Consider the following 26,964-nt stretch of genomic DNA (forward strand, 5'->3'; position numbering starts at 1 on the left):
GCGTCAGCCTGTGGACTCAAGGGTCCTAGGTATGATTCCCGTCAAGGGCATGTACCTTGGTTTCGGGCACATCCCCAGTAGGGGGTGTGCAAGAGGCAGCTGATTGATGTTTCTCTCTCATCAATGTTTCTAACTCTCCCTTCCTCTCTGTAAGAAATCAATAAAATGTATATTTAAAAAAAAGAAAAAAAGAATATCACCATTTCTCCAGACTGGCAGTTCCTCAAGGACCTCTCTCATCACCTACTGCCCAGCAGTGTCTGTCACATAGTAAGCACTCAATAAATGTTTTGTGAACTTTTATAGGACACAACTCTGCACCCCAATTCTTGATTATTCACAAGTGGTTATAGTGCAAACTTTTCATCCAGATTAGTTTTGGGGTGTCACCTAACTTGCTCCTGAGCCTCCACTCTACTCCTTAAAATCATTGGGAATATAGCAGTAGCAAACAGATTTTAATACCATCCTAAGCAGCAAAGTCTAAGCCACTATTTTAAGTGGGAATAGAGAGAGCAACCAAGTCTGTTTTCTTAATTTGTCAGCTAAAAGGTATACTTTATTTTGATAAAGTCTAAAATGAGTTATCTTTGCCTGCTGCTGCCTTCTATTCATATAGCTCATTACACTTTCATATATTAAAAGTTTTTCTGCATTTATTTGTTATTTTAGATATCCCTAAAGAACTCTAGTCATCATGGCCCCCTTTCAGCAATTATTTCTAAAAATCATTCTATCCTAACTCCTGAAGCTTTACTTGGCCCTTCTTATGAGTCAGTTTTTTCCCTTCTTTAAAAAAAGAACAGCTCTGACCAATTTTGTGGAAGAAAAAAAAAAATGTCCTTGAGGGAATAGGATGTTCTAGTTTAATTTTCCCTTGCTTCAGTGGCCTTTCCTATTATTTTTGCTGAAGAGTAGGGCAGGTTCTTTGACTCTTCAACTCACATTTGGCAAAGTAAAAGTAAATTAACATATGAAGGTAATGTTTCTTAAACAGATCACTCTGCAAACCACCTCACTATAGTAACATCTGTATCCTCAGTGTTCTGCTAGTCATTTTTCTTCCTAATGGCTATCCTTCCAGCTTAAGGTAACCTTTCCCATCTTCTCCCCTTCCTCTATCCCCAGGTTTTGACAGTTACACCTGCCTAGGAAATAATTTTGAAATGAACAAAACAAAAGAGATGGTGGGTTTGCTGATCCTTTTTCCACAGCATGAAAAGTGTTGGAATCTATAGAAAGGTTTCTTGTCACCAGATAAAAGCCATTTTTAGGTTCCCCTCTTTCCCCCATGTAAAGGTGTGTGTGTGTGTGTGTGACTATTTTACAACTTTATTGGAGTATAGAGTGACAGGTTTTTGTGAAATACAGATTTGAATTTTATTAAATAATATAAGAGAAAATGCCACTTTTCTAACATCTCAGACCTATATTTTTGAGCTTATTTATTCAGCAAACATTTACTGAATGCCTACTAGTTATCAAGCAATATGCTAGGTGCTAGAGTGACTGAGATTTTTCAAACCACATTTACTTTGCCTTCAAAAATCCCACAATTTCTTGCATAAATAAGTAAATGTGTTGAGTAGTGTGATAAAGGCATACCCAAAACTTAGAGTTGATAGGAGTGATTTCTAGAATTAATTTCAAGTTAAGCTCTAAACAAGGGGCTACACCATAAATCTTCATTTTAGAAGCATAACTATTCAGACACTTAGGGAAAAACTTCTAACTAAAAGTAAAGCCCCTTGTCCAGGGTGTAATAGCAAAAACTGTATGCCTCATGTTCCACATACTTCACTATGTTGTATAAAAGTTCAATTCTTTTGACTAAAGATTTGGAACAGATATTACACCAGCTTGTTTTTTAATCTGAAGAAGTTTTATTTCTTATGATGAAAGAATGTTATAAATTTACCAAGATAACATAGATTTACTTAAAACTGGTCCCAGATCATATTGGTATTTCAAAAAGCTAGTTTGTTTGTTCCTGGATGATAATGTTTTAAAGACAAATTATAACCAAGATATTTCTTTTTTAAGCAATAATTTTAATTGTTTTGGAAACAATTAAAATCACCCGAGGATATGTTTTTTTAATTCTTATTATTTTAGAGAGAGAGAAGCATTGATCGGTTTCCTCCCTTACCGCAAACCCACAATCTAGGAATGTGCCCTGACCGGGAATCGAACCTGCAACCTTTCGGTGTATGGGACAATGCTCCAACCAACTGAGCCACACCAGCCAGGGCTATTTTGTCTTGATAAAGTAGAACATGATAATTGTCCTTCATATTCTAAAGTCATTCTTCAACATCAAAGAAGATGGCCCTCCCATCATTTGTAAATAATCTTCATAAGTGCCTAACTGCATAAAATAGCAAACTGACCTTTTCCACTATTAGTCTTAAAATGTGTTTAATTCAGAAATTCTGGGAGCCAAGTATAGTCATTTTCAAAGGGACTGGTTGCTACTTAAAGGGACAATAACCAACAGACAGTATATCCTGGTGAAGTTGATAGTTTAATTTGCTCATACTTGCTTCTCAAGTCACATTTCCCCATTTTAATGGCTTCATTATTTAAGTTGTCTTCAGAGTTTTGAACTTGTTTTACGCAAAGGAATTGACTTTTAAAATTCACTTTCCTATGTATTTGAAATGGATACCTACTCATTTGCTCCACTTTGTGTTCTCATGCATACCTTAATGTTGGTGATCTGTTATGAAACTGCTATGGAAAACTAAACACTCTTTTTTGTAAAAATAAATAAATAAATAAGCGTATTAAGTAAAGAAACAGCATTATATTTAAAGTATATTAAAATTTTGTACCTATTGTTCAGACTAACTTCTAAAATAGCATTATTATAAAAATAGACCTTACTGGGTTAATTAACTATATGTCAACCAAAATCACTATGATTTTGAGTTTTAACTTGGTCCAGTGTATTCCAAGATCCTTGAGTTTAAAAACTTAGCTGAGCCGAAACCGGTTTGGCTCAGTGGATAGAGCGTTGGCCTGCGAACTCAAGGGTCCCAGGTTCGATTCCGGTCAAGGGCATGTACCTTGGTTGCAGGCACATCCTCAGTAGGGGGTGTGCGAGAGGCAGTTGATCGATGTTTCTAACTCTCTATCCCTCTCTCTTCCTCTCTGTAAAAAATCAATAAAATATATATTTTTTAAAAAACTTAGCTGATAGAATGTGACTTTTAATTTGATAAGCAGGATCCTAATTCAAAAGTGTTCATTTTTATATGATAGAAATTAAAGAAATAATATTAAAATTATACATATTTACACATAAATTTGTTTTATTCTGTTATGTGAGGAGTGTGGATTCTAGTGTCACTGGTTATCATTGTAAATCAAGTCATAACAATTTGAAACAATGGCTGCTACAACACTTGAGATCTCAGTCGATGCACTTAATGTTACCTAACTAATCCTCACCAAAAACTATAACTCCTCAGGCCTCTACCTAGTCTATCTCTTCTGGTTGCTGGTATTTAAAAGCTTCTTGCTTCACCAGGGCGTCTGAAAGGCCACCCCAGTCCACATGCTTTTCTCTGAAATAGTTCTAAAAGCAACCAAAAATTATAACCTCAAGAAACCATAACATTTGGAGTGCCTTAATTTTTAACCAGTTTCCAATAAATGGTTTAATACATGCTTTTGCTGAAAAAAAAAAAAAAGAAGCTTCTTGCTTTTCTGGTACTGCAATATTAAGAAAGATCAATTTTGGAGGTAAATGTAATTTGTTAATGAATATTCAGCAGCATAAATGGTGGCCTTTCTCTCTAGAACCTAAATTTCAGTCAGACACCTAATCTTTCTTTTCCCTGTGAAATAAGAATTTAGATTTCCCAGAAAATAACATTGAGCCCTAACTGGTTTGTCTCAGTGGATAGAGCGTCAGCCTGTGGACTGAGGGGTCCCAGGTTCGATTTCGGTCAAGGGCATGTACCTTGGTTGCGGGCACATCCCCAGTAGGGGTGTGCAAGAGGCAGCTGATAGATGTTTCTCTCTCTCATCGATGTTTCTAACTCTCTATCCCTCTCCCTTCCTCTCTGTAAAAAAATCAATAAAAATATATTTAGAAAAAAATTTTAACTGACCTATTTATTTTACAAAATTGAAAAATATGGGTTAAGTGCATTTTTAATCTTCAGCACTAACAGAACTTTTTGCAGTGATGGAAATGATATCTGCACCATTCAATATGGTAGCCATAATTAGTGTCTCCCTGAAACATAGCTGATGTGACTTAAGAACTGAATTTTACATTTTAACTTAATTTAAATATCCATGTGGCTAGTGGCTATCTTATGGCACAGTACTATAGTAGAACATCCCTTAAATTTGATATATGTGCCCTCGATGGCATTTAGGGTCCCTTAATTATTATTTCTTAAATAGACCACAATACAGTAAATTGAAAAAAAAATATCTAAATATAGATATAATGGGAGCTACCATCCCAACATTCTGAAGCATTCTAAATTTATAAAAGGATAAAGAAAAGCAACCCAATGATAAATTTAATCTTGGCTCTTGGCTTTTACATAAAAACCTGGATGTAAAATTTAATATTCCTCAAGGAATATATGTGTTTTGACTTACCAACATTTTAGAGTATATAATACAATTTTATATTTTCTAGACCTTTAATTTTGCTAATGAAGGAAAGGGCAATTATTAAAAAATTTCAAGTAGTCATGGGCAAAATGCAAAACTGAATTTTCACAAATGGTTTCTCCTAAACCCCTAGGGAAATAAGAGAATTAATTTCTCCTTCACTGTCCTGAACATGGACTATTTAAAAATCCCCCATGGTTGTACATGTTTTTGAGCTATTAATTATTATAGTATCTTCTTTTCTGCAGGGTTAGACCTACTTACTGACTGACCACTCCATCTTTTATAGCGAGACACATCACCCTTTGAAAGCATTTTCCCCTTTAAAAGTCATCTCAGTTGCATTTAAGAAACATCCATTGCTATCCTTCCAGGGAGTGTTATTTTTCACTGGGTGTTACAATAAGACTAATCACCTTTGCCTATCAAGAAGCATGGGCTTGATTAAATCAGTCAAGGGCATTAAATTCCAGGTTCTCTCACACTGGTGAGCATACCGAGACTGAGTTGAGGAAGAATTTGTGAAAGTATCATTTGGTTAAAATTGTATGCCTGTCTCTTTAAATCTAAAAAAAAAAAAAATCCTTTCAGAAGCTGTAAAGAGAAGGTGCTAGAACTGTGTACGATCATGACTGGAAAGCAGGATCCCTCAGTGACTGCCGAATCTTCTCAGCACAAGATAGAGAGGCAGTTCAGCACAAGCCTACACTGGTTCTAGGCAGAACGATGATCCTACCGAACAGAGCGCAAATAAAATTAAATTGAGAAAGCAGATCTTTCAAGGGAATGAGGCGGAGGCTCGCTTTTATGTTAAAAGCAACCAGCATCCTCCTTGCTAGACATGGACATGACATTTTTAAAGGAATTATTTGGTTACAGCGTTTTAAACAAACTGTTCTAAGGAGTCTGTACATTGCATTGTTTTTTCTATTCTTTTTTTCTTTTGCATATATGTGATTCTGGAGGTAAAGAAAAAGCCTGCCAGGGATTCAGAAGGCATCCCACTAGCGATCAGCTGACATTCCTAACTGAAGGCTGCAATGTGTTGCTTATTCATTTTGTACCGTGGGAGCTGCGGGGACTAGCAGAGAGCTAAACTATGCATTTCAAACAGCAGTGCTTGTGCAGAAAGAGGGGTGAGAGAGAGGCAGCCGGCGAGGAAAGAGCACAGCTGGACTTTCTCCTTGTTTTTATCCATTTCTGCAGGATCATGTATTCATAAGGGATGAGGCGGGCCACGGCGATCCCAGGCCTGAGCCACGGCCTACCCAGTCAGTTCAGAGCCAGGCCCTCCACTACCGGAACAGAGAGCGCTTTGCCACGATCAAATCAGCATCTTTGGTAAGCAAACACCCCTCTACTCACCTTCCCTTCCTTCCCCTCCTCCCCATCTGGCAGCCTCTCGCCCTCCCTGAGCCTCTCTCGGCTTCATGGATGGGAGGAAAGGAGTCAAGAATGTTTTCTCCCTCCTAATAATTTTATTCATTTTAGAAAAAATCTGTTGGCATAGCAACCTGATCTCAGATATTTTAGCATTGTCTACGGCATGGGGGGTGGGTGGGGGGGGAAACCTTTGTGTGTGTGTGTGTGTGTGTGTGTGTGTGTATTTATATATGTTGTATGTGCAAAATAAAAGGCCTTTAAGATGAAGTTGCTATTATATCTAATTTTTTAAAAGCTGTTTGTCTTTTCAGTAAAATAATAATGCTAAAAAAATATTTTAGAGGGATTTGATGTATGTGTATGCAGGGCACTAAGCTTCTTTTTATATAGATTCATGTATATCTATAATGTATACACAGGTATCAAAAGATAAAACACAATTTTTTTAAATATATGGTTGCCGGCTACTGTGTATAATTGTAGAAAATAAGATAACTTGCTTCCTAGGGATGGATTGCTGGTTCGTTCTGGTTCATTCATTTATTTATTGCAACAATGGTAGTGGCTGCACTTCCCCATTTAACCCCTGAAGAATTTCCTGGCACCAATAAAGCAAGAAGGGCTTTGTAGGAGAGGATAGGGATGGTTGTGGAAGAAAAAATACTGTAGGATCCTTCAGCATTTTTACTATTGCAAATGTGATTGCTGGATGCCCTTGTAGTAGCAAAAGGGGTGTGTGCTGGAAGAGTTAGTTTTCATGCCTCCTCCCCTTGGTCCCCAGCGCGTGCGCGTGCGCGCTCACACACACACACACACACACACACACACACACACACACACACACTCAGATCGTTTCATCCTTGGCACTCTAAACTCTCTTTAATCTTTTGCTTCTGAATCTCACTCCTCAGCCAAAAAATTATTGAAATATTAGTTGTTTTGCCCAAATTGATGTTAGAGGTTACATGTGCAGGAAGAGTTAGTGTACACTGCCTGGCTATTACATTTAGAACCTATGATGACATCATCCAAGGCCGACCCAGAAATGATTATTTTTCTTGTCCTATTTTTTAAACCTGATTTCCTTTTTATTTCTCAAGTCTTTTAAGAGGCTTCGATTATCTTTGGAATGAATAATGGATTATAATCTTTAAAAACCCAAATATAAGGAAAATGGGAGTTAAAGCACCCACATATTGCTATGCCTGCTGCTGTTTAAAAGCAAGCATTTAATGTAGACTCCTTATAAATAATATAAGCCTGTCTTTAAGTTTCTTTGTATAGAAGTTCTTTGTAATCTCTTTAATGAACAATTTTTCATTTTAAATGAATGCTATACTGTGTAATGGAGGTCTTAAAATGTCCACTATGTATTTGCTAGTGATTGTTAAGCACCTTAAAAACATGCTTCTGAGTCTAAATAAAGCATGAAATATTAAATAATAAATATCTCCATGCCATGATATCTGACAAAAGAAGAAATACAGTATTTATGGAATGTTACTACTTACCACCGACTCTTGTGAGACTTGTAACCTTTATTCAGACCTGTTCATGTTGAAATGAGAGGAAAAAGATGAACAACCACTGAGAATCAGAGCACCATAGGCAGGTTTTGAATGTGAAGCAGACATTATACCAAGTGGATTTCCCCTCTCGAGGGCAGGTTCTCTGCTCTTCTCTTCTCACTTGCCACACCCTCATTCCCACATCATATATTCATGACCTCTCCTACCTCCTAGTGAGTAAGATACTACTACTGCCATGCCAGAAGGATCTCACGCTTGTATTTGTGAGCTCACCCGGGGCTGCTCTGTGTACATATCAGCCATCACAGTCTCCCTCTCTGTGGAAAATGAAAGCTGCTTCCCTACTAGGCCACCTCAGGGCTGTGGGCAAAGTCCTCAGGAACCCCTCTGACTTCTACAGGCTTCATAGTGCCCCTCCTGAGGACAGCTGGCATCTGTCTCTCTGGGGGACTTTTGATTTGCTAAAAGGCCCCTGCCCCTATATTAAGTTAAAAAGAGTAGCTAAGAGGCTGTTGCTGTAACCACAAAGTAACGTGGGGGTTTTTTGGTGGAAAACCCTCTTCAAATGTAATGTTTTGGGAATCACAGTGGGATTGATGGGAGTTTATCAGAGTTTAGCGGTATTTGTATCTAGTAGTTTTTAGAGAGAGAGAAAAAAATTAATGGAAGGGAAAAGTGGTATGATGTGGTATGAATCCACGTCCCATTTTGGACAGTCTAACTATTGGCATGGATATTTTAATGTATATTACCAAGTACTTCAGTTCTACTACCCATTATATTATTTTAAAGGCTAATTTCAATAGGAATATATAAATTAGGACACTGGAATATCAAAAAGAAGACTAATCTTTAAAAATATATTATGAATCTTATCCATTTTTCATGGATCCCAACCCAAATGAAAAAGGACTAAAATTACTTAAGTGACATAAAAGTAAGAGAAATATCATAGGGAAATGAAGGTCTGGTATAATAAACAATCAAAACATTGTTGAACCCTCTCTTCATGTCTCATAATTGGTAGCAATAGTATATTGATTGATTTTGGTTTTACTCTTTCTTTACAATCTTCTAGTAGAAGTGGTAATAAGCCACAGAGTGATCCAAAAGAGAGCAGCAAAAGAGAGAAATTTAGAAATGAGTTTTTCAATTACCAAATAAATAAGTGATATGTAAATGTTTTAAACAGACTTGCAAATTGAAAAAAAAAATTATGGTTCCTCAAATTTGTGTTATCGGCCTATCTCTTCTACATACCTAAAAGAATCCTCGCTCTGTGCTTTTCCCCTGAGCATTTCTTTCTATATTGTGCTTTTGAATGGGGTCATTGGCAGACATATAAAGCCCATGGAGTATAGGCTTTTACTGCTGGATGCTTTTTATTAATTTGACACCTTAAAACTGAGATTTTTATTTTATTGCACACCCTGCACAATTGCATTTCTAACGAAGGAAAAACAAGGACTGCAAACCTTGATACCAGAGGAAACTTAAGGAAACTTTAGAGCTATATATGTAATAATAATCATTTCAGGGAAAGATTATTGAACTTATTTTTTAAAAATTAGGAAAAGTAAGGGCATTTCATGGAATCTTTTAAATTTTATCCTTTCTTCTTCTGTAAGAAAGTTCCTATCTGGCTGATTCGTTATCTGGAAAAGGGAATTGTTTATATAGTTCTTCAAAATTACTGACTTCTTGGGCCTTTGAGACATGCCTTTTGAGTTTTTATTGTTGGTGAATGAAGATCCTAATACTTTAATTAGATTAATGACCCATGAGAGTGTTTTCAGCTGATATTACATCTGATGTCATTTTTTTCTTAAAATTTCCTAATGCCCTGGGTCATTGGCTATTCCCATAGTAGATGTTAATATAAAGAGCACCAAGACCATAGCTATCAGACAATTCAGCTTTTGGTCTCATGAAGGAATTCTCACTGGAATGCTACCACAAAGGTGAATTTATATTAGAATACACACTAGGGAAAAGAACATGCAACTCTTAGTTTCTAAGCTCCAGGAAAGCATGTAGGAGAAAGTGGTTATTGTTCTATCTAAGCAAATATAGATTATTTGACATTGGTTTTACAGATTAAGTAGAGAAACTCATATAAAAATGGAGTCTTCATTTGGATATTTTAAAAATGCAGCCTGATTATTAAGCTAATTGTGAAATTGTGTACCTGAATGAGTTTGACAGACAAGCATAAAAGTATTAGAGCCTCAGCAATAAATGCTACTGTTTCACTTCTCCTGAGCCCCACTGTTCTGTTTCTAAATGCTTGAAAAGGTGTTCTCTTCCTGGATAGTGTATCAGAGGATGCTTAGCAAAATATTGCATATCTGCCCTTTCCTTTTTGTTGGCTTCTTAATCTCACTAAGATCATTTTTCTTGTATTGCCCAAACTGTATGCCTATCTCACATGACCAAAGTCTCTCACATGACCAAAGTCTCTCAATAAACATGTGTTGAATGAATGAATGGACAAATGAATGAATGAAGTTTCTTTCAGCCCTGCTCCCACATCAGAATTTGGATTTATAAGTGTGCATTTCAAAGTTCTTCTTGTCAGTTTTTCTGCATAAGTCAGAATTGCCTGTTACTTTTCACATGAACATAAAACATTTTCCCCCTAGGTATTCTAAAGAGTGGAATGTCAACATTCTAATGCCAAAATGCACTCACTATAATCTTTTTAAAAATTGGCTATAAATTTTATTTGTTCTAAGTTCTGTTGGTAGCCAGTTTTATCATAAGCATTATTTTGATTCTTACATATAATTAATCCTATAAGTTGGTTTTGATCTCTTAAGAGGGTAACATTATCAGCCACCACGCTCCTCTTTCGTGTTCAGTAAGTTGCTTATTAGCCCTCTAGTGCAATGTTCTGTACTTGGTAGGCATATAATACACTTCGGGTGATGTGGTGTGTTGTAAATCCATGTTTTGCTGGAATTAAACCAGGTAGAATGGAATGGCTGTAAAAAGTTTGTGAAAAACGTTCAGTCTTCCTTTATGGTTTTTTTATTTTTTTACATATTATTCCAGGTATATGAATAGTTAACAGTTCAGAAATTGTACATCCTTATCTTATAATCCACAACCTGGATACAAGTACAGTTTTATTGTTCAACTTGCCCTTTCTCTTTGACCCACTTCTGACCTATGTCCCCATGACCAGGAATACTTAAGTGGAGGGAAAAAGAGACAGATTACTCAGAGGCTGGCAGGAGAAGGAAGGGAACCAGCAGCTACCTTGCTAGACACAGTGTTATCTATCAGTGATCTCATCGTAGGGGTGGTTCCTCTTTACATATGAAAACTGAAAAACTTAAGTAATTTGCCCAAGGTCAGTTACATAGTAAGGGATGGAATGAGATTTGCCTCCAAACAACCTACTGGGTGTGCAAGATGAAACTGTTCACTTTTAGTTGATCACATTTTTGAGTTCAGGATTGTGAAAACTGCAGTCCCTACACTTCTATAACCTCCTCTCATTTTCAGACTTATTCAGTTTGTTACTTGGATTTACCACTCCCTTCAGCTTTGATTGTTTGGGGTATTGATTCCCTTCATTACTTCATAACTGAAAGTTTCTTTCATTTCTTCTTTGGTGATATGAATTTCCTCAGGCAATTTCAGAGCCATAGGATCTTAGTTCAAATTCCAGGCTTCATAAAAATTAAAGAGGTAAATTACATGAGAAACACATCTTAAAGCATAAGGTATAATAAAAATTATGAGCTTTATTATTTTATTGACAAAATAGTTTATTCATAAGACCTGAGGTTTAAACCTAAAATGCACAGGCATTGGAGGGCGGGGGCAGGCTGGGAGAGGACAATGGGGGGAAAGGGGACATATGTAATGCTTTCAACAATAATTAGAATTAAATAAAAAAAAATAAAGTGGTAAAAAAATGCACAGGCATACATAACTATAGGTAACATTTTAAAAAATAAATTTTATGTTAGACTTTACAAATGAAACATCTGGTTATACTTTTATTTACAGTATAACACTATCACTATCTGTGTCTAAAAAGACAATGACTTTGTAACTCAGAAAGTTAGTTGTACAAATGGAAGGTGATGGTAGGAATTTAAGAAGGAGATTTTTCAAATTATGGGAAGCATTTAAAAGCAAAGTGTCTCTCCTGGAATTTAATGCTGTACAATGCTAGCATGTTGAGCTTTACATGTAATTTGTTTCTGCCACATAATAGTATGATATGGTTTGCAGTAGGACCACCCTTTTCACAGGGACTCACCCACCAATTAGGATAGAAAAATGTTCTTGACACAAGTCATTTCTGTTTTATCTTTAGGCCATCTGGTTTAGGGAAATGGCCATATTTTATTTTATTGACCACAAACCAGTCTATAACATTCTGCTGTCAAGTTTCAATAGCTTTAGAGTGTGCCATGCCTGATTAAAGAAGGAATACTAAAATAAGAAAAAAAAGTACACAGATAAATCATCTCTGAAACTCATTACCTTTAAACAGACATTTTATTGCCATATTTGTCTGAAAAACAAGTGAGCTCAGAAAGGACTAAATGGTATCCTTTCTGTTGATTGGAATTGTTTTTAATCCCCACAGTTGAACTTCAGGAAGGCACAAACATGAAGTACAATATACACATATATTTCAAACTATTTTTTTCTTTTTTATCATGAAATAAGCCCATTAGAAAATACATAATCGTGATAACAAAAAAAGATTATTAATAATCTTTAGAGCGTTAGGTGCCTCTTTGGTGATGATATCCCTTTTTTGGTCTTGAAATATTGTCTGCTCTTATTCCTCATACTTTAGAGAGGATTGTCCTTTTGAAAAAAGAAATGAATATGAAACAGTGTTAGTTTCAGCTGGAAAGGTTTCAAAGTTCGGCAAATGTTTAATGTGTACTTTGATAATACTATCCAGTTACAAGCACTCTCGATAGTGAGGACTCAGTCTAATATGCAGGGACACCTTCTAAAAAGAGTAGAGAAACAGACTGTTCTTTGTATAAAATACACTTTGACCCATAAACTGAAAATAGTAGACAGAAGTAATAGCAGCATGAAAATTTCCAGTAAAACTTGTTTGAAGTTTAGATTGAGGAGAAGTGGCTAATAGTACATAGGAATGACTAAATTGCTTAGTGAAAAACAAAACTAAAGTTATAATTTTTTTTCTAAAATAAATACAAGAGAAGAAAGTGACAGAGAATCTGACAGGAAAATAACAAGGGGTGATAAATTGAAGGAAGGACTGAAAAATCAGAATAGGTTAAATAGATAGAAACAAGATATCAACATTCACATTTGCAATGTTCAGTTTGGCCATTCACTTGTGAATGGGTTAAGGAAAAACTAATGAGAATAGTGGCCGTCCAGAAATCACAGAAATGTCATTTTCTTCTTTAGGACAGCAAGTAGATGTATTGTAATTAGTTAGCATCTCTTCTGAAGATTTAAGGGAAAGAGTTCGTTCTCTTTCTCTTGATTAATATTAAGAATAGGAAATCAGTATTGTTCTATTTTTTAAAGGATATTCAAGATTCCTATGATTGTTAGAGACATTATTCTTAACAAACAACCCAGCAGTATGATATGGTGCAGTGGTTCTCAGTCAGAGGGATTGTGATGCCCCCACCCCCACCCCCACTCTGGCCAGGAGACATTTGGCAATGTCTGGAGACATTTTTTAATTGTCTTGACTTGGGAGGTGCTGCTGGACTCCAGTGGGTAGGTCAGAGAGGCTGCCAAACATCCTACAATGCACAGGACAGCCCCTACAACAAAGAACTATCCAGTTCAATGTCAGCAGTGCCAAGGTTGAGAAGCCCTGGTATAGTGGAAATAGCATTACTCTGGAATCAGACAGAAATGGGTCTGAATCCCAACTCCACTCCTTATTAGCTACGTGACCTTGAGCATATACAGAGGCAGGCAAAAGTAGGTTTACAGTTGTTTGTATAGAAAAAGACATGCAGCTTATGATTATTACAACAGCTTTATTAATGCAAAAGAATGTTACCCACAACTGTAAACCTACTTCTGCCCACCTCTTGTATATAATGATATATTAAAAACATGAAAATCTATTTTGGCCAAATGAATAAAAAAATTCCCCGCAAGTCTCAATTTTTTTTCGTCGATAAACTCGGGGTAGTAACGCCAGTCAACCTCATAGATGAATAAAATGAATGAGTGAGTGAGATGGTTTTTAGGATTATAGATAAAGTATATAAAGAGCATCCAGCACAGTGCCTGGTACAGGTAAGTGTTCAGGAAATAGTACATAAGTAAAACTATGCCAGAGGGTTCTTCTCCTTTGCCTGAAAGTTTGCCTTTCGTGAACCTGGTTACCTGAGTTCTGTTCCCCAACCCTAATCAGGTTACACGGCAGATCCATGAGCATGAGCAGGAGAACGAGTTGCGGGAACAGATGTCAGGATATAAGCGGATGCGGCGCCAGCACCAGAAGCAGCTGATCGCCCTGGAGAACAAGCTGAAGGCTGAGATGGACGAGCACCGCCTCAAGCTACAGAAGGAGGTGGAGACGCATGCCAACAACTCGTCCATCGAGCTGGAGAAGCTGGCCAAGAAGCAAGTGGCTATCATAGAAAAGGAGGTCAGTATGTGCACGCATGCTTTCGTACCATGGTCATGCCAAGCCTGTTCCAGCCAGTTAGCAGGAGACAAGAGGGGTGTGATTTTTGGTGATAAAGGAACAGTATTGCTTTGGTGAGGGAGTGGGGATGGTTTTATGGGGCTACTTAAAATTATCATTAAAAGTTAATATAGTAACTAAAGGGGCATACCACATTCTTGTCTATTCAAATATATTCTGAGCATCAATCCTTTGCTATGGGCATGGATAAAATTAACACACACACACACACACACACACACACACACACACACACACACACAAGATGCTTCTAACCTATGGAAACTTGGATGGTGCCTGCCACACCCACAGTCCTCTTCAAAGGAAAACTCCTCTACAAATAGTCCCTTTTGCTGGTGATAATCCTTGCCTATAGCTGATTGGACTCAGGATGGGCACCTGACTAATTGCAGCAAGTAATTAGTCTGGCTATTGTTTGAGTATTCTAGAGAACATTTTATCTTCCCCATCCTGATTCTAAACTAATTTTCAAAACAGAGGAGTGGGTAAGGCAGATAATCAAAATTATCACCTTTATTGCTGGTAAATGTTAGGTGGGAAAAGTGTTTTATATCTGAAGAAAAATGGGCCTAATCCTACTAAACAAAATTAGCCAGGCCTGCCTACCCAGGCCCTAGTAGTACTAAACAAGTCACCTTCCCTGCCACCTCCCATAAGATTTACAAAGTGTGGAAAAGCAGGGTGAACATGTGTTCCGTGGGGATGAAGTGACAGGATGCCAGGGGTGTTTTAGTAATAAGACTCTCTCTCTCTCCACATGAAAGGAAACATCAGAATTATAGAAGAAGCATTCCCCCAACAGCTATCCATCCATGAGAAGGTCTCATGGATGTTGATTAAATAAACCAGTCAGATTCTTTCTTGGGAATTGGACTTGGTAAATATGTGGGGAGGATTGTTCATAATGGAAGAATGGTTGTTCATGGATGCTAAACATTAGATAAAATATATAAAAAAGAACCATGAAGCATGATTCTTAAGCACCTTATCTACCTAAGTGCCTCATTGAATGGTTCCCTAAAACTTAGATTTGGTCACTCTCAGGAACCAATATTTATTGGGTTATCTTTTATTTGGTCAGCATTCAATCCACTAAGGAGCCCCCAAATGTCCTAGTGTCTAACTGTTGTGAATTCTGACAGGTACCTAAGAAATCACATGTCATCAGCTTTGCTTAGTACACTAGATGTGAAGTCTGGTAGTTGCAATAATTAATCAATTAAAGTTAGATTCTTGGAATAAAACTGGCAGTTATGTTTATTCATCTTTATAATATAACCCTTCAGCTATCAACAATATGAAAAAAAATTTATTATAATCATTGTTAGTTTACCTTTCATCCCATTATTTTCGTGTATGTGTTTATGTTTTTCCTTCATATTTTTTCCCATAAAATGTTTGTTGAAGATACAGGGAAATCAGAATAGGCATTTCCGTATTTTGTTTTAATTAATAATTTGTTCAAAAATTACATTATTCAGCATGTTTGGATTCTTTCAATGCATTAGAGAATATATATGGCTAAATTCTGTGTGAAGAACAAGTCATCCAAGATCATATTTGGTATTTTTGCAGGCAAAGGTAGCTGCAGCAGATGAGAAGAAGTTCCAGCAACAGATCTTGGCCCAGCAGAAGAAAGATTTGACAACTTTCTTAGAAAGTCAGAAGAAGCAGTATAAGATTTGTAAGGAAAAAATAAAAGAGGTAAGAATACCAATATTTGTAGTCACCAATTTGCCATTAGAATGGTTGGAATTTAAAATTGATTCATCATACATTGTGATCAATATGTAGTCTAACCCATTGATTCTCAAACTTTACAGTAGAATCATCTGAAATGGTTTTTAAAACAGATTACTAATCCACCCGTAGATTTTCTGATTCAATGGGTCTGGAGTGGAATTTGAAATATGCATTTCTAACAAGTTACCAAGTGATGCTGATACTGGGGGTCCAGGCACCACACTTCAAGAACCATTTGTTCTAACTCTAAACCATTCTTGCTTGCTTCTCCACACTTCAGAGTGATCTTTTCAAACCATAAATCCAGTCATATCATTTCATGGTTTTAATATTTACTGGCTTCTTATTACTATTAATATAGATCAAAATACTAGAAGTCCCTACGTGGTCTACTACCAGCCTCCCCTCCAATCTCACTTCACACCAGTGTTCTCCCCATCTGCTTACCCGACCCCCAACTCTTCACTGCTCCTGCCACAACAGTCACCTTTTGGTTCCTCAAGTGTATTAAACTCTGCCCTTCCCCAAGGGCTTTGCTCATAGTGTTTCTTCCATCAGGATGCTCTCCATATGCCTCACCCTCAATCCCTCCCTGACTGTAATTCTGCTGTTTATTTCTACTCCTCTTCCTTATAAGATTTAGGGTCATTTATTAGTACCTTAACTTAAATATCACTTCCTCAGGGAAGCCTTTCCTGACTGCCTTGACCAGGGCAGGTGCCTCTGGTTTCATGACACTAGCTTTCAATTATACATTCTTTTTTTTTTTTTTTTTTTTTTTTAGTGATTCTTTGAGGTACTTTCCCTACTGGCCTATTGGCCAGTAAGTGATATAGGTAGAGACCATGACTGTTTTGTAGTAGTAATTGTTGCTGTAGATGTTTTTTTGCCCATGTTGTTTGTGTTTTTTTGTATCCCTGTGTCTGGTACATGTGAATATTTGATAAGTGAATGATTAATTCTTGAATGTTTGGTTGAAGACCACTAGTGTGGCTTAAGAGGGCCTGAAAGCTCAAATTTCTTCAGTTCTCCTTTTACCAGTACTTACAGGTAAATTGCCTTGAGTTCCATAGATTTTCCTTCTCCTGAGACTTAGGATTTCTTATTTGTCAACTACTAGTGTATTAAGGTTTAATAAAATTCAACATGGGGCATTGTTCTAGTATATGAAATAATTCATTTGAGCTCAGATTCTAAGGTAACAGCAAGAGACTTAGCAATGTTCCTCTCCATTTCTTTTTTAAACTGGGAAGTGAAAGCAAGTGTTTTGGGATGGGGCCTCGGGATCTTTGGTCCCACCTAGATGTGCCACTGGTAATAGTTGGGCCTGACAGAAACTTGTAGTTGCTCCACACTGCCTGAATAGGAAGAATCTCTGACACCAAAAAGTCTAGAAAACCAAGCTGTAGAGAAAAATAGTCCAACTAAGAAGGTTCACATTCTCTCCATTTTCTCTTAGTTATTGCTTGAGCATAATTATTGCATCACAATAGAAGGATGTTTCTGGATCACAGAGATAAGCTTGATTTTTAAGTAAGAAATTTTCTCAGCTGCAAATGTCTTCCTATTTCTAACACCCTATGTTTACTCATGCTCTGGAGGTCATACAATATGACCACAGCCACCATTTTGAGCTCTTGTAATACTAAAGCATTTGGAGATTGCATGAGTTCCGCCTTTAGAAGATTCTGCCACAGAACAGCATTCAAGAGTCCCCACTCAGTCTTTAGACATAAGATTGTTTGGAGTCCACCATGCTCAGATTTATGAGTGCAGGAGGCTACAGGCCTGAACTTACAAGTCATTCAACACACTCATGAAGAAAAACGGGCCTAAACCCAATTTGAGATGGCCTCAATAAGCCTTTCTGTGCAAAGCTAGTATTACTCCTTATGAAGTAAAACTTGGTTCACACTGTTTAAAGTGACATGTATATTTAGATGTTGGTATACTTAAAGGAATTGTCCTTGAAATGACAAAACAATCTCCATGATTCCCACTAATGATAGATAGCAGGGGCATGGGTAATACAAAATGATGGATGGTCCAAAAATAATTTATTCATGATTTTGAAGAGAATTTTAATGAACATATTTGAATTTGGGTGTGCAATGTAGTGGTTAATGCTAAACCTAGTAGTAAAGTTATGGTATTAAGAAATGAGTCACCAGCTTTCCTGTTGTGATCCTAGCCTACTCCATGTTGGAAACAGCACATGCTCTTGTTGATTCTAATATTTCACTTAAGACTTCATTAGAACAGGAAAGTTGATTTACAAGGACTTCTTGACTAAGCACAAAAATAATCTAAATAGTGTGTGATGTCTGCATCACAAAACTTTAAATAAAAGAGGTGTTAGCAATTAAAGGGGATTTCACTGAGTAGTTAACCAAATGTTATAGGTCAAGCTTGTCCAATGGAACAGTATGAACAAAGAAGAGTACCCGGTGCTTTCCATAAAAGTGGTCATCTTACTTTCCCCAGAGATTAACATATTCTTAACTGTTCTGATTCACTGCTTTCTTCTCTTTACCATTATGGGCTGAAATACTAATGATTTTTGTCCTTTTGAAAATATAGGTGGCTTATAATTCCAAATGAAGACTGTTTTTCCCTAAAATTCAAATGAGTGACATTTGCAGAGTTACCTCCTGTCTTTAAAACCTGTCTACTTCTCTTGGTCTTTTCCCCACCTCCTTTGTCCAAGCTACTATCATCTCTCATCTGGACCTTTGCACTAGTCTCCTAGCTGTCTCCATGGACACACTCTGGCCTTCTTTATTCTGTTTTCCACAAGCAGCCAGTCATCTTTTTGAAATGCATATCATTATGATAACCACCCACCACCATATAAAATCCATTTCCCCTATCCTAAAGATCCTTAACTCAGCCTTTTAGGCCTCTAACCTAACGGTCCTGTCTGTCTGTCCAGCCTCATCTCATGTAACACTCCACCACACTCTGGCCTTTCAGTTCCTTGATCATACACATACCATGTTTCAATTAACCCACCCTAATGGTTTTGCATATGCTATTTCCTCTACCCAGATTATTCTTCCCTTTCCTTTTGACTGGTTAATGCCTATGATTTTTCAAATTTCAGCTCAGCTGTTACCGAGGTTCAATAGTTTCTATTAAACATTCTTGTAGAACCAAGAACTCTCCTTCAAAGTAGTTGTCACAGTCATTTTTAGTTCATAGGGTTCTTTGTTTAGTTTTTTATTCTAGACTGAAAAGCTCCATGATGGTAGATATCATGTCCTTTTGTTCACCATTGTATCCTTAAGCCTTGCACAGTGCCTATCACATGATGGGAACTCAGTAAATATGTATTTGATTGATGAGTGAACAAATAATTTCTGACAGTTGAGAAGTCGGAGACTTGGAAACTAACAAGTCTTCCTCTCACTTAATATTCAATTAATTGATTTTTAAAAATGTGTGTGTGTGTGTTTGGGGGAAGGAGGCAATATCAAGTCAGCCTTGTTTACATTTTCATTTACTTTCCAAATAATTTAATCTACCATTGCAATAAACTATTATAATTTCTTTGGCTGATGAGACTGGCATGGTTTTCCCCCCTTATTTTTTTCTTGTGAAGGAGATGAATGAGGACCATAGCACACCCAAGAAAGAAAAGCAGGAGCGGATATCCAAGCATAAAGAAAACTTGCAGCACACACAGGCCGAAGAGGAAGCCCACCTTCTCACTCAGCAGAGACTGTACTACGACAAAAACTGTCGTTTCTTCAAGCGGAAAATAATGATCAAGCGGCACGAGGTGGAGCAGCAGAACATTCGGGAGGTATTTATGTTCCTAACTATTGTCATTTACTTATGGGACAGCAAGCCTTGTGAGGATCACAACTGTTTTTTCATTCCTATATCCTTGCTCTTTCTAGTCTTCAGCGTAGGACCTTGACACAAAGTAGGTATACAAAGAGCCAGGGAATGAATTTATCACTGATAAGAGAAAGCCCATTTACAGAACAAGAAATCAACTTTTTCCAAATAAATGTTATAAAGTTTTATCGAACACTCATTATAAGCCATATCATGCAGTGGAGGATCAAAAGAAGTAAAATAACTTGCTTTCAGCCTGCTTTTCAAAGACTTGTGTTTTTGTGACTCCACATCAAACACTTAAAAAATAATACGATGTTCTACAATCAAGTTCACTCATTCAGTCATCCAGCACTTATGGAGCGCCTCCTCTGTGCCAAGCCATGCTGGAGACACCAGGGCTTCCGAGAAGCTGTCCTCCTTGCCTTCAAGTAGCCCTAAGACTCAGAGGTGAAACAGACATGTAACAGACTAATTACAATAGAACATATTAGGTACAATAGTAATAGACATGTAAATGAAGTATCATGGGCATATAGTCATGAAAGAGCTTGTAGGATTCAGTGATTGATGAGATGTTGAGTGTCTGGGTATGGGGACTGCAGCATCAGAACAAGAGTAGCTGGAAGCAGAATGTGGAGGGCCTTGTTTCTTAAGCCAATGCATTTAGATTTTAGTCTGAAGGCAGTTGCATGGCCACCAGAAGTTTGCAAGCAGAAGAGTGATGGTGAGTTTGCTTTATTTTGAAGAATGAGTGCATCAGTGTGAGGGTAACCTGGAGTGGTCAGAAGTCAAGTACAATGAGCTCAGCTAGGATGCTCTTCTCTAGTTCTACTTGGAAGAGGCAATGGGGGTAGAGAGAGGTTAGATTTTTTTTAATTAGCATATATCTTCCCTAGCCCAATACTATAAGATTCATATAAGCTTGTGAAGATTAGATCTGAGTGACATTTCTGAAGCAGAACTAAAAATAGTTCGGACCTAATGGTGTGAGAATTTTAGATGAGGGAGGAGTCAAAAATGACTTCAAACCTTCTACTCCGGGAAATTGGATGAATGGGATGTTCTTCACTGAGATGAGGAATAGAGAATGTGAATCAGTTGCAGATACAAAGTTCAATAGGAAATCATTGTAACCTGGTTTAATCAAAGAGAAACCTCACAAATGAGCTAGCACATTGGTAAAAACAGCAAGTTTGGTAAAAACAAAAAACAGTGTTTGCCTGCATGAGGGAAACAAGCACTTCAGGTACATTTAATGGGAATGGGGATTGGCGTAACTTTTTGGAGAGCAATAGTATTCAAATGGCAAGGAAAAGGGCAGTGCAAACTCAAACTTATTGACCACAATTATGAGCCAGGCTCAGGCTCTTTATCTGTGTTCTCTCATCTTATTGGAAGAGGGAGAAACTGCTGAACATTTTTGAGCCAAGCAGTGATATGGCTAAAATTTTACTATAGTGAGATCAGCCCAGTTTGATTAGAGCATGAATTCTCAGGGGGTGGTGAAAATGGTTCTTGTAGGGGAGGAGTCTTAGATATAACAACAATTTGAGGCCCTCTGAAGGGTCACAGTACATAAACAGATACACAGTATATCCACGGTATTAACATTTAAGGGGTAGAGATGGTCAGGGAAGGGGAAATCTAAAAAGGCTCTGATGGGGACAGTAATGGGGGGAAAGGGTTGAGAAATACTGGATTAGAGGGAATAAATGAAAAACAAAGAGATCTGGTGGTAGGAAATAGGCTATAGACAAAGATGGTGGTGGTAGCTATCAAAAGAGAGGTGGGCCCTGGCTGGTTTGGCTCAGTGGATAGAGCATCGGCCTGCAGACTGAAGGGTCCCGGGTTCGATTCCAGTCAAGGGCACATGCCTGGGTTGTGGGCTCGATCCCCAGTACAGGAGGCAGCTGATCAATGATTCCCTCTCATCATTGATGTTTCTAGCTCTCTCACTCTCTCCCTCTCTGAAATCAATAAAAAATGTTTTTCAAAAGAAGAGAGAGAGGTGGGTTTGAAACATATTTTGAAGTATAAAATAAGCAGGAGTTGGCATACAATAAGATATGAGAGAAAATATGAAGGTAGAATCAAAGTTATTTCTAAGGTTTAAGACTTGGGGAAATGCAGATTTGGATGGAAACAGAGCTTAGAAAGGTGTTGGTAAGAAACTGATTAATGCAGTACTAGGCATGCTGAGTTTGTTGGAAGGCAAAAATGTCTAAATTAAAAAGTCCAATAGCCAGTTGGAAATAACATGTTTGGGATTCTTTTCATCTGGCAATTATTAGTTATTCTAATAGCACATATTTGGAAGAAATCTGAGGCTAAGGGGACAGTTATTACCAATAAAAGCTATAGAAGACAGTTATTCCCCCAAAATGATAGAAACTATATTCATGACTTGATTACTATCAAGTTCTAACCAACTGTGCGAAGAATAGCTCTATGAGGGTATTTTTCTTAAGAATTTAGATTTTCTTTTGTTTAGTCTTATTCCAGAGCCTTCTTCATGAAAAATGTTCAGTTTTTCTTTCTGTTTGCAAAAATAATCAAAGAACATTGAAAAAATACAAATATAGAAAAAATACAAAGTTGAGTAATGAAAGTTCTTGATATTCCCATCCTATCCAATCTCTACCCTGAGACAATCACCATTAATTTGCGCACATATTTCCAGTTTTCTTTATGTACATATGTATGCATACATAAAGCTTATATATTATATAGAACTCTCACATATTATATAGAACTTTACAAAAATAAGGTTACATTAGTATCAGAGGTGTATTTGATTTGAAAGCAATAGAAACAAACTAGCTGATTTAGCATGGGAAGGAATTCATTGGAAGGATAACGGTATAGAAGACAGAGCTGAAAATCACACTGGAAAAGAGGGAAGAATCAAGCTGGAAAAGCAACGTTCATGACCCAGAGAGCAAGCGCCAATGGACATTGCTCAAAGCATCACCTTTTGAATGTATCTCCTCCAACCATGTTTAATTTTTGTTTCATTGTTGCTTCCAATTCAGATTTCTAGGAGAGAGAACTTGATTGGGTAATGTGCTTACTCTTTTAATCCCTGCTTCCAGAAAGGGTGGAATAGCATTTTGGGAAAAGGGGAGACTTAAAAGAAGGGGAAAGGATACTGAACCTACCAAAGAAACCCCAGATGTCCACTATACTGTTTAGTAACTTTTTTTTTTTTCATTTACTATCTAGGACATACAGCTCTGCCTCATTCTTTTCAACCATTAGTATGGCTATGAGATTGTTTATTTAATGAGGTACTTCTCAGTGGATATTTTGAAGTTTTACAGTATTATTGACAATGCTCCAGAGAACATCTTTGTACAGAGATCTTTTTACACATATGCAAGTATTTTGTACAGTACATTCTCACAAGTGAAATTTTCGGGTCAGAGTATATACATGTAGATTTTTAAATAGATATTGCCAAATTGCCCTCTGAAAGGGTTTATACTCCCACCAACAAAGAGTACCTGTTTTTCTGTATCTTTGCCAAAATTGAGTATTAGCAATCCTTTTAATTATTAAAACCATTTTTAAAAGATCAACATAGACTAGGTTGAGCCTCTTCCACTATTATCACTGCACACAGATGCCCACTGTTTTCTAAGCAGTTATGAAACTACGAACTGAAACTAAGAAAGCATTAAATGTCTTAGGCTAACAGCATCTCCACTTAAAATTTTTTCTTTTTTTAAAATATATTTTTATTGATTTCAGAGATGAAAGAGAATCATTGATTGGCTGCCTCCTGCACTTTCCCTACTGGGGATAGAACCCGCAACCCAGACAGGTGCCGTTGACCAGAATCAAACCAAAGACCCTTCAGTCTGCAGGCCAACGCTCTATCCATTGAGCCAAACCAGATAGGGCTCCATTAAAAATGTTGAATTCTAGTTCTTACTCAACCTCAGTGGACATGAGGACAACTGCTTTTAAAGAAGTCAATAGCACTTTCCACTGAAATTTAAATAAAATAAAATGATTGGGCCACAGTTACGAAGGGTTGATTAGGGGACATACCCTGGACCCACATCTTACACAGGAGGTACATTCACATAAAGTTTGGTGATGTGCTTAGGGGCCATGGTATGTGAAAATACCCGTTTCAGTACTAAGCTCAAACTCAACTTGGCGAGATGCTTAAAGTAGAGGATGTTTCCCATTTCACACTTCTTCCAGGGCATGTACATTGAGTACACTGATGGGCGGAATCAACTGTCCATGACATTTGTTTTTTTATTTTTTCTTTGTTTACTTTGTTGAATTTGTATAAGCTACAGGTGTGCACATGGCATGGCTCTACTTTAAATTATGTCATTGGTACAGATGAGGCATCCATTGCAGTGTCTAGCTAGCACAGAGGAATTCTTCCCAATATTGTACCACAGATTGATAAAGCATAAAACAGAAAAATGTAAGCCTTCACTGGGACATCTTTTAATGGAAAATGTCGAAAATCTAAAAACCTGACTTTTAGCCTCAATTCTGCTTTATAGAACTTATATGATCTTATGTTAGTCTCTCAATTCCCAAATTCCTTACTATCATGTATAAAAGGGGTAAAGCCTTATAATGTTAACACCTCATAGGGTTGCAGTTAGGATTAAAATATATGTAGTCATTTTTAAAACTTGAAAGCACATTCCACATTATTATGTAGGCACAGCACTGGGTAATGTTTTCCCCCCATGTTTTAAAATATTATAGGCAGCCTACCATCTTATATCTCAGCAACTCAGATGTATGAATTAAAGGTAAAGGGAACAACCTACTATTATAACAGAAAAGCCACTTCAGTATCATGTTTATTTCACTTTCTAGTGGTTTATAAAAACTAGTTTTAAGACATGTGGTTTATAAAAACTAGTTTTAAGACATTAACTTCTGAATAGAGAAAAATAATAATGACATATTTATGTATTCTGAAGCATTTTCTTAAGTTTTTTCATTTCATCTTCACAAGAATGGTAGTTGGTGGTGGAAAAGTTATCCTCACTTTACACCTGTGGAAAATAAAACATGGATTAAGAGACTTGCCTAGAGCTGTCCATGAGTCGGTGGAAAAGCTGAAACTGACTTACACCCTGAATATTTTTCCATTAATTCTCAAACTTTAGTATATGTCAAAATTAGCTGGGTAAGACGAATAGCTTGTAACCCAGGTACTTCTGATGAACAACATCCTGTAGCATTCCATTAAACATAAAAAGAAGCGTTTGATATTTGATTTCTTCTGAAAGTATGGTTTGCTTTGATCTTTTATCCCCCCCCTTACCTCCCCCCCCCCCACCCCCCACCACACACACACACACAGGGGGTTCAGAGCTCTGGGCAGCTCAGATGCAGTTTGGACTTCTCAGTTTGGGAAAGTGTGGAATGTATAAGTGCCCAATATTGGGAGACCTGGTACTCAAAGGTTCAACATGACATAGTGACTTAGGAACAGGATATTTACCCATTTCAAGGACTTTCCTTGGCTTCCCTTGGTCAATGGACTGGAATAGCTTTAGTCTCTGGGAAGGGCTCACTGTTCTTTAGTGCCACCTAGGGGCCAGTTAGTGGTTTTTAAAAGATGACATTTGATGGCCCAGGCAAAGAGGAAAAATAAAACAAGGGAAAGTAAAAGCAAGAGGAGATACAGGGAGATGCTCTGGGATATTATGTTATATTCCTTAAAACAAATGTAAATTGCACTTCTGATATTTCCCCACTAGAAAATAAACTCCACAAGGGGTGTGCTTGTTCACTGCTCTCTCCCTGGTGCCTACAACAGTGCCTGACGCATAGGGTATGCTCAACAAGTAACTTGTATAATACATTAATGAATGATTAGTGACTTTGCTCCAGAAATAGAGGCTATGCTGTGTAAAGGACTTCTCTTCAGAATAGAAGGCCCAGGTATGCAAGATATTCTCATCCACACTAATATGCAAATGTTATTGATAATTATATGAAATAAATGACTTGCATTTTCTTCCATAGTGGATCCCATTAGAGAAGAGAGCCAACCTATCATTCTAACTTAAAGTCCAGCTCAAAATCTTTCCCCTTGGCCTTTTTAAGTAGTAGTAATATTACACTTTTCAGAAATCTCACAGCATAAGGTTTTTACCTGTTTTATAGCACTTAGCACTTCCAGCCTTGTTCTGTCTTTTTTTTAAATTTATACATAAACTTATTTCCATGTATGAATTAAGGTTCTTGGTTTACATTTTACTAAAATTTATTTGAGCTAGCTTAAGCCAAAAGCAGGGAATTTACTACGGAAATATAGGAATGTCTCATAAAACCCAATAGCAATAGTACAGCTGTACCTACAGGAGTGCTTAGAACCAGTCAGGAACTTGGGCATCAATATATTCCCTGCACTTCTTGCTTCTTTCTTTTTTATTTTTGCTCTGAAGCCCAGCTTTCTCTAATCACTCAGCCTTCATAGCAGCAGGTGGCTACCACATATGTAGTTTTTATATGCCCCTCCATTCTAGCTGTACGTAAAGATTCGCTGTTTATGAATCTCAATTTCAAATTCCTAGTAGAGAAAATAAATTGATTCATTTAGCTGTGAGCTGAACATATACTTTCATACATGTCTAATACAGTTCCCTAGTTGAGGACAGCATGGCTTAGTAAACATTTTTATGCACCCAGAACACATGGTTCAGATTTTTGATACAGTGCCATTCAGGAAATATTCTTGAACTGGTGAATGAAAAAATTTCACTGAACTTATCCCTCCTTTTTTTCTAGTTTCCTTTCTTTCCCCACTTCAACAAAAGAGAGAGACATGAGCAGAAGTGGTAAGAACAGAATGATTAGAACTAGAAATGATCAAACAGACTATAATGTACAAGATGAGAGAGATCTCTGCTTTTCCTCAGCATGCCGTGAACACTGAGATTGAAAAAAATAGATAATTGGCCTACTTCTGATACATACCGAAAAAAAAAAAAGGTATTTTCCCATAAGAACACTGCAGACATTATCAGTTTACTTCTGTGATTCTCAGTGCCTATTAGAATCACCTGGGGAACCCTTAAAACTGTTGATGTCATGGTCCCACCCCAGACAATCATCTGAATTTCAGGTTGTGGGATTCAGTCA

General features: G+C 37.1%; 1 protein-coding gene across 2 annotated transcripts in view; it reads left to right on the forward strand.

Annotated features, from left to right (window-relative positions):
- Positions 1 to 26,964, forward strand: part of TAOK3 (TAO kinase 3) — a 142,952-nt gene that overhangs the window by 104,513 nt on the left and 11,475 nt on the right. For both annotated transcript variants that reach the window (XM_079762499.1, XM_079762500.1), the window contains 4 exons: positions 5,845 to 5,979; positions 13,945 to 14,181; positions 15,817 to 15,945; positions 19,586 to 19,789. In XM_079762499.1, coding sequence (XP_079618625.1) covers positions 5,845 to 5,979; positions 13,945 to 14,181; positions 15,817 to 15,945; positions 19,586 to 19,789 — 705 coding nt within the window. The remainder of the gene's footprint in view (positions 1 to 5,844; positions 5,980 to 13,944; positions 14,182 to 15,816; positions 15,946 to 19,585; positions 19,790 to 26,964) is intronic.

This window comes from Cnephaeus nilssonii (genome assembly GCF_951640355.1).
Source record: "Cnephaeus nilssonii genome assembly, chromosome: 22".
In the NCBI taxonomy this organism is placed as follows: domain Eukaryota; kingdom Metazoa; phylum Chordata; class Mammalia; order Chiroptera; family Vespertilionidae; genus Cnephaeus; species Cnephaeus nilssonii.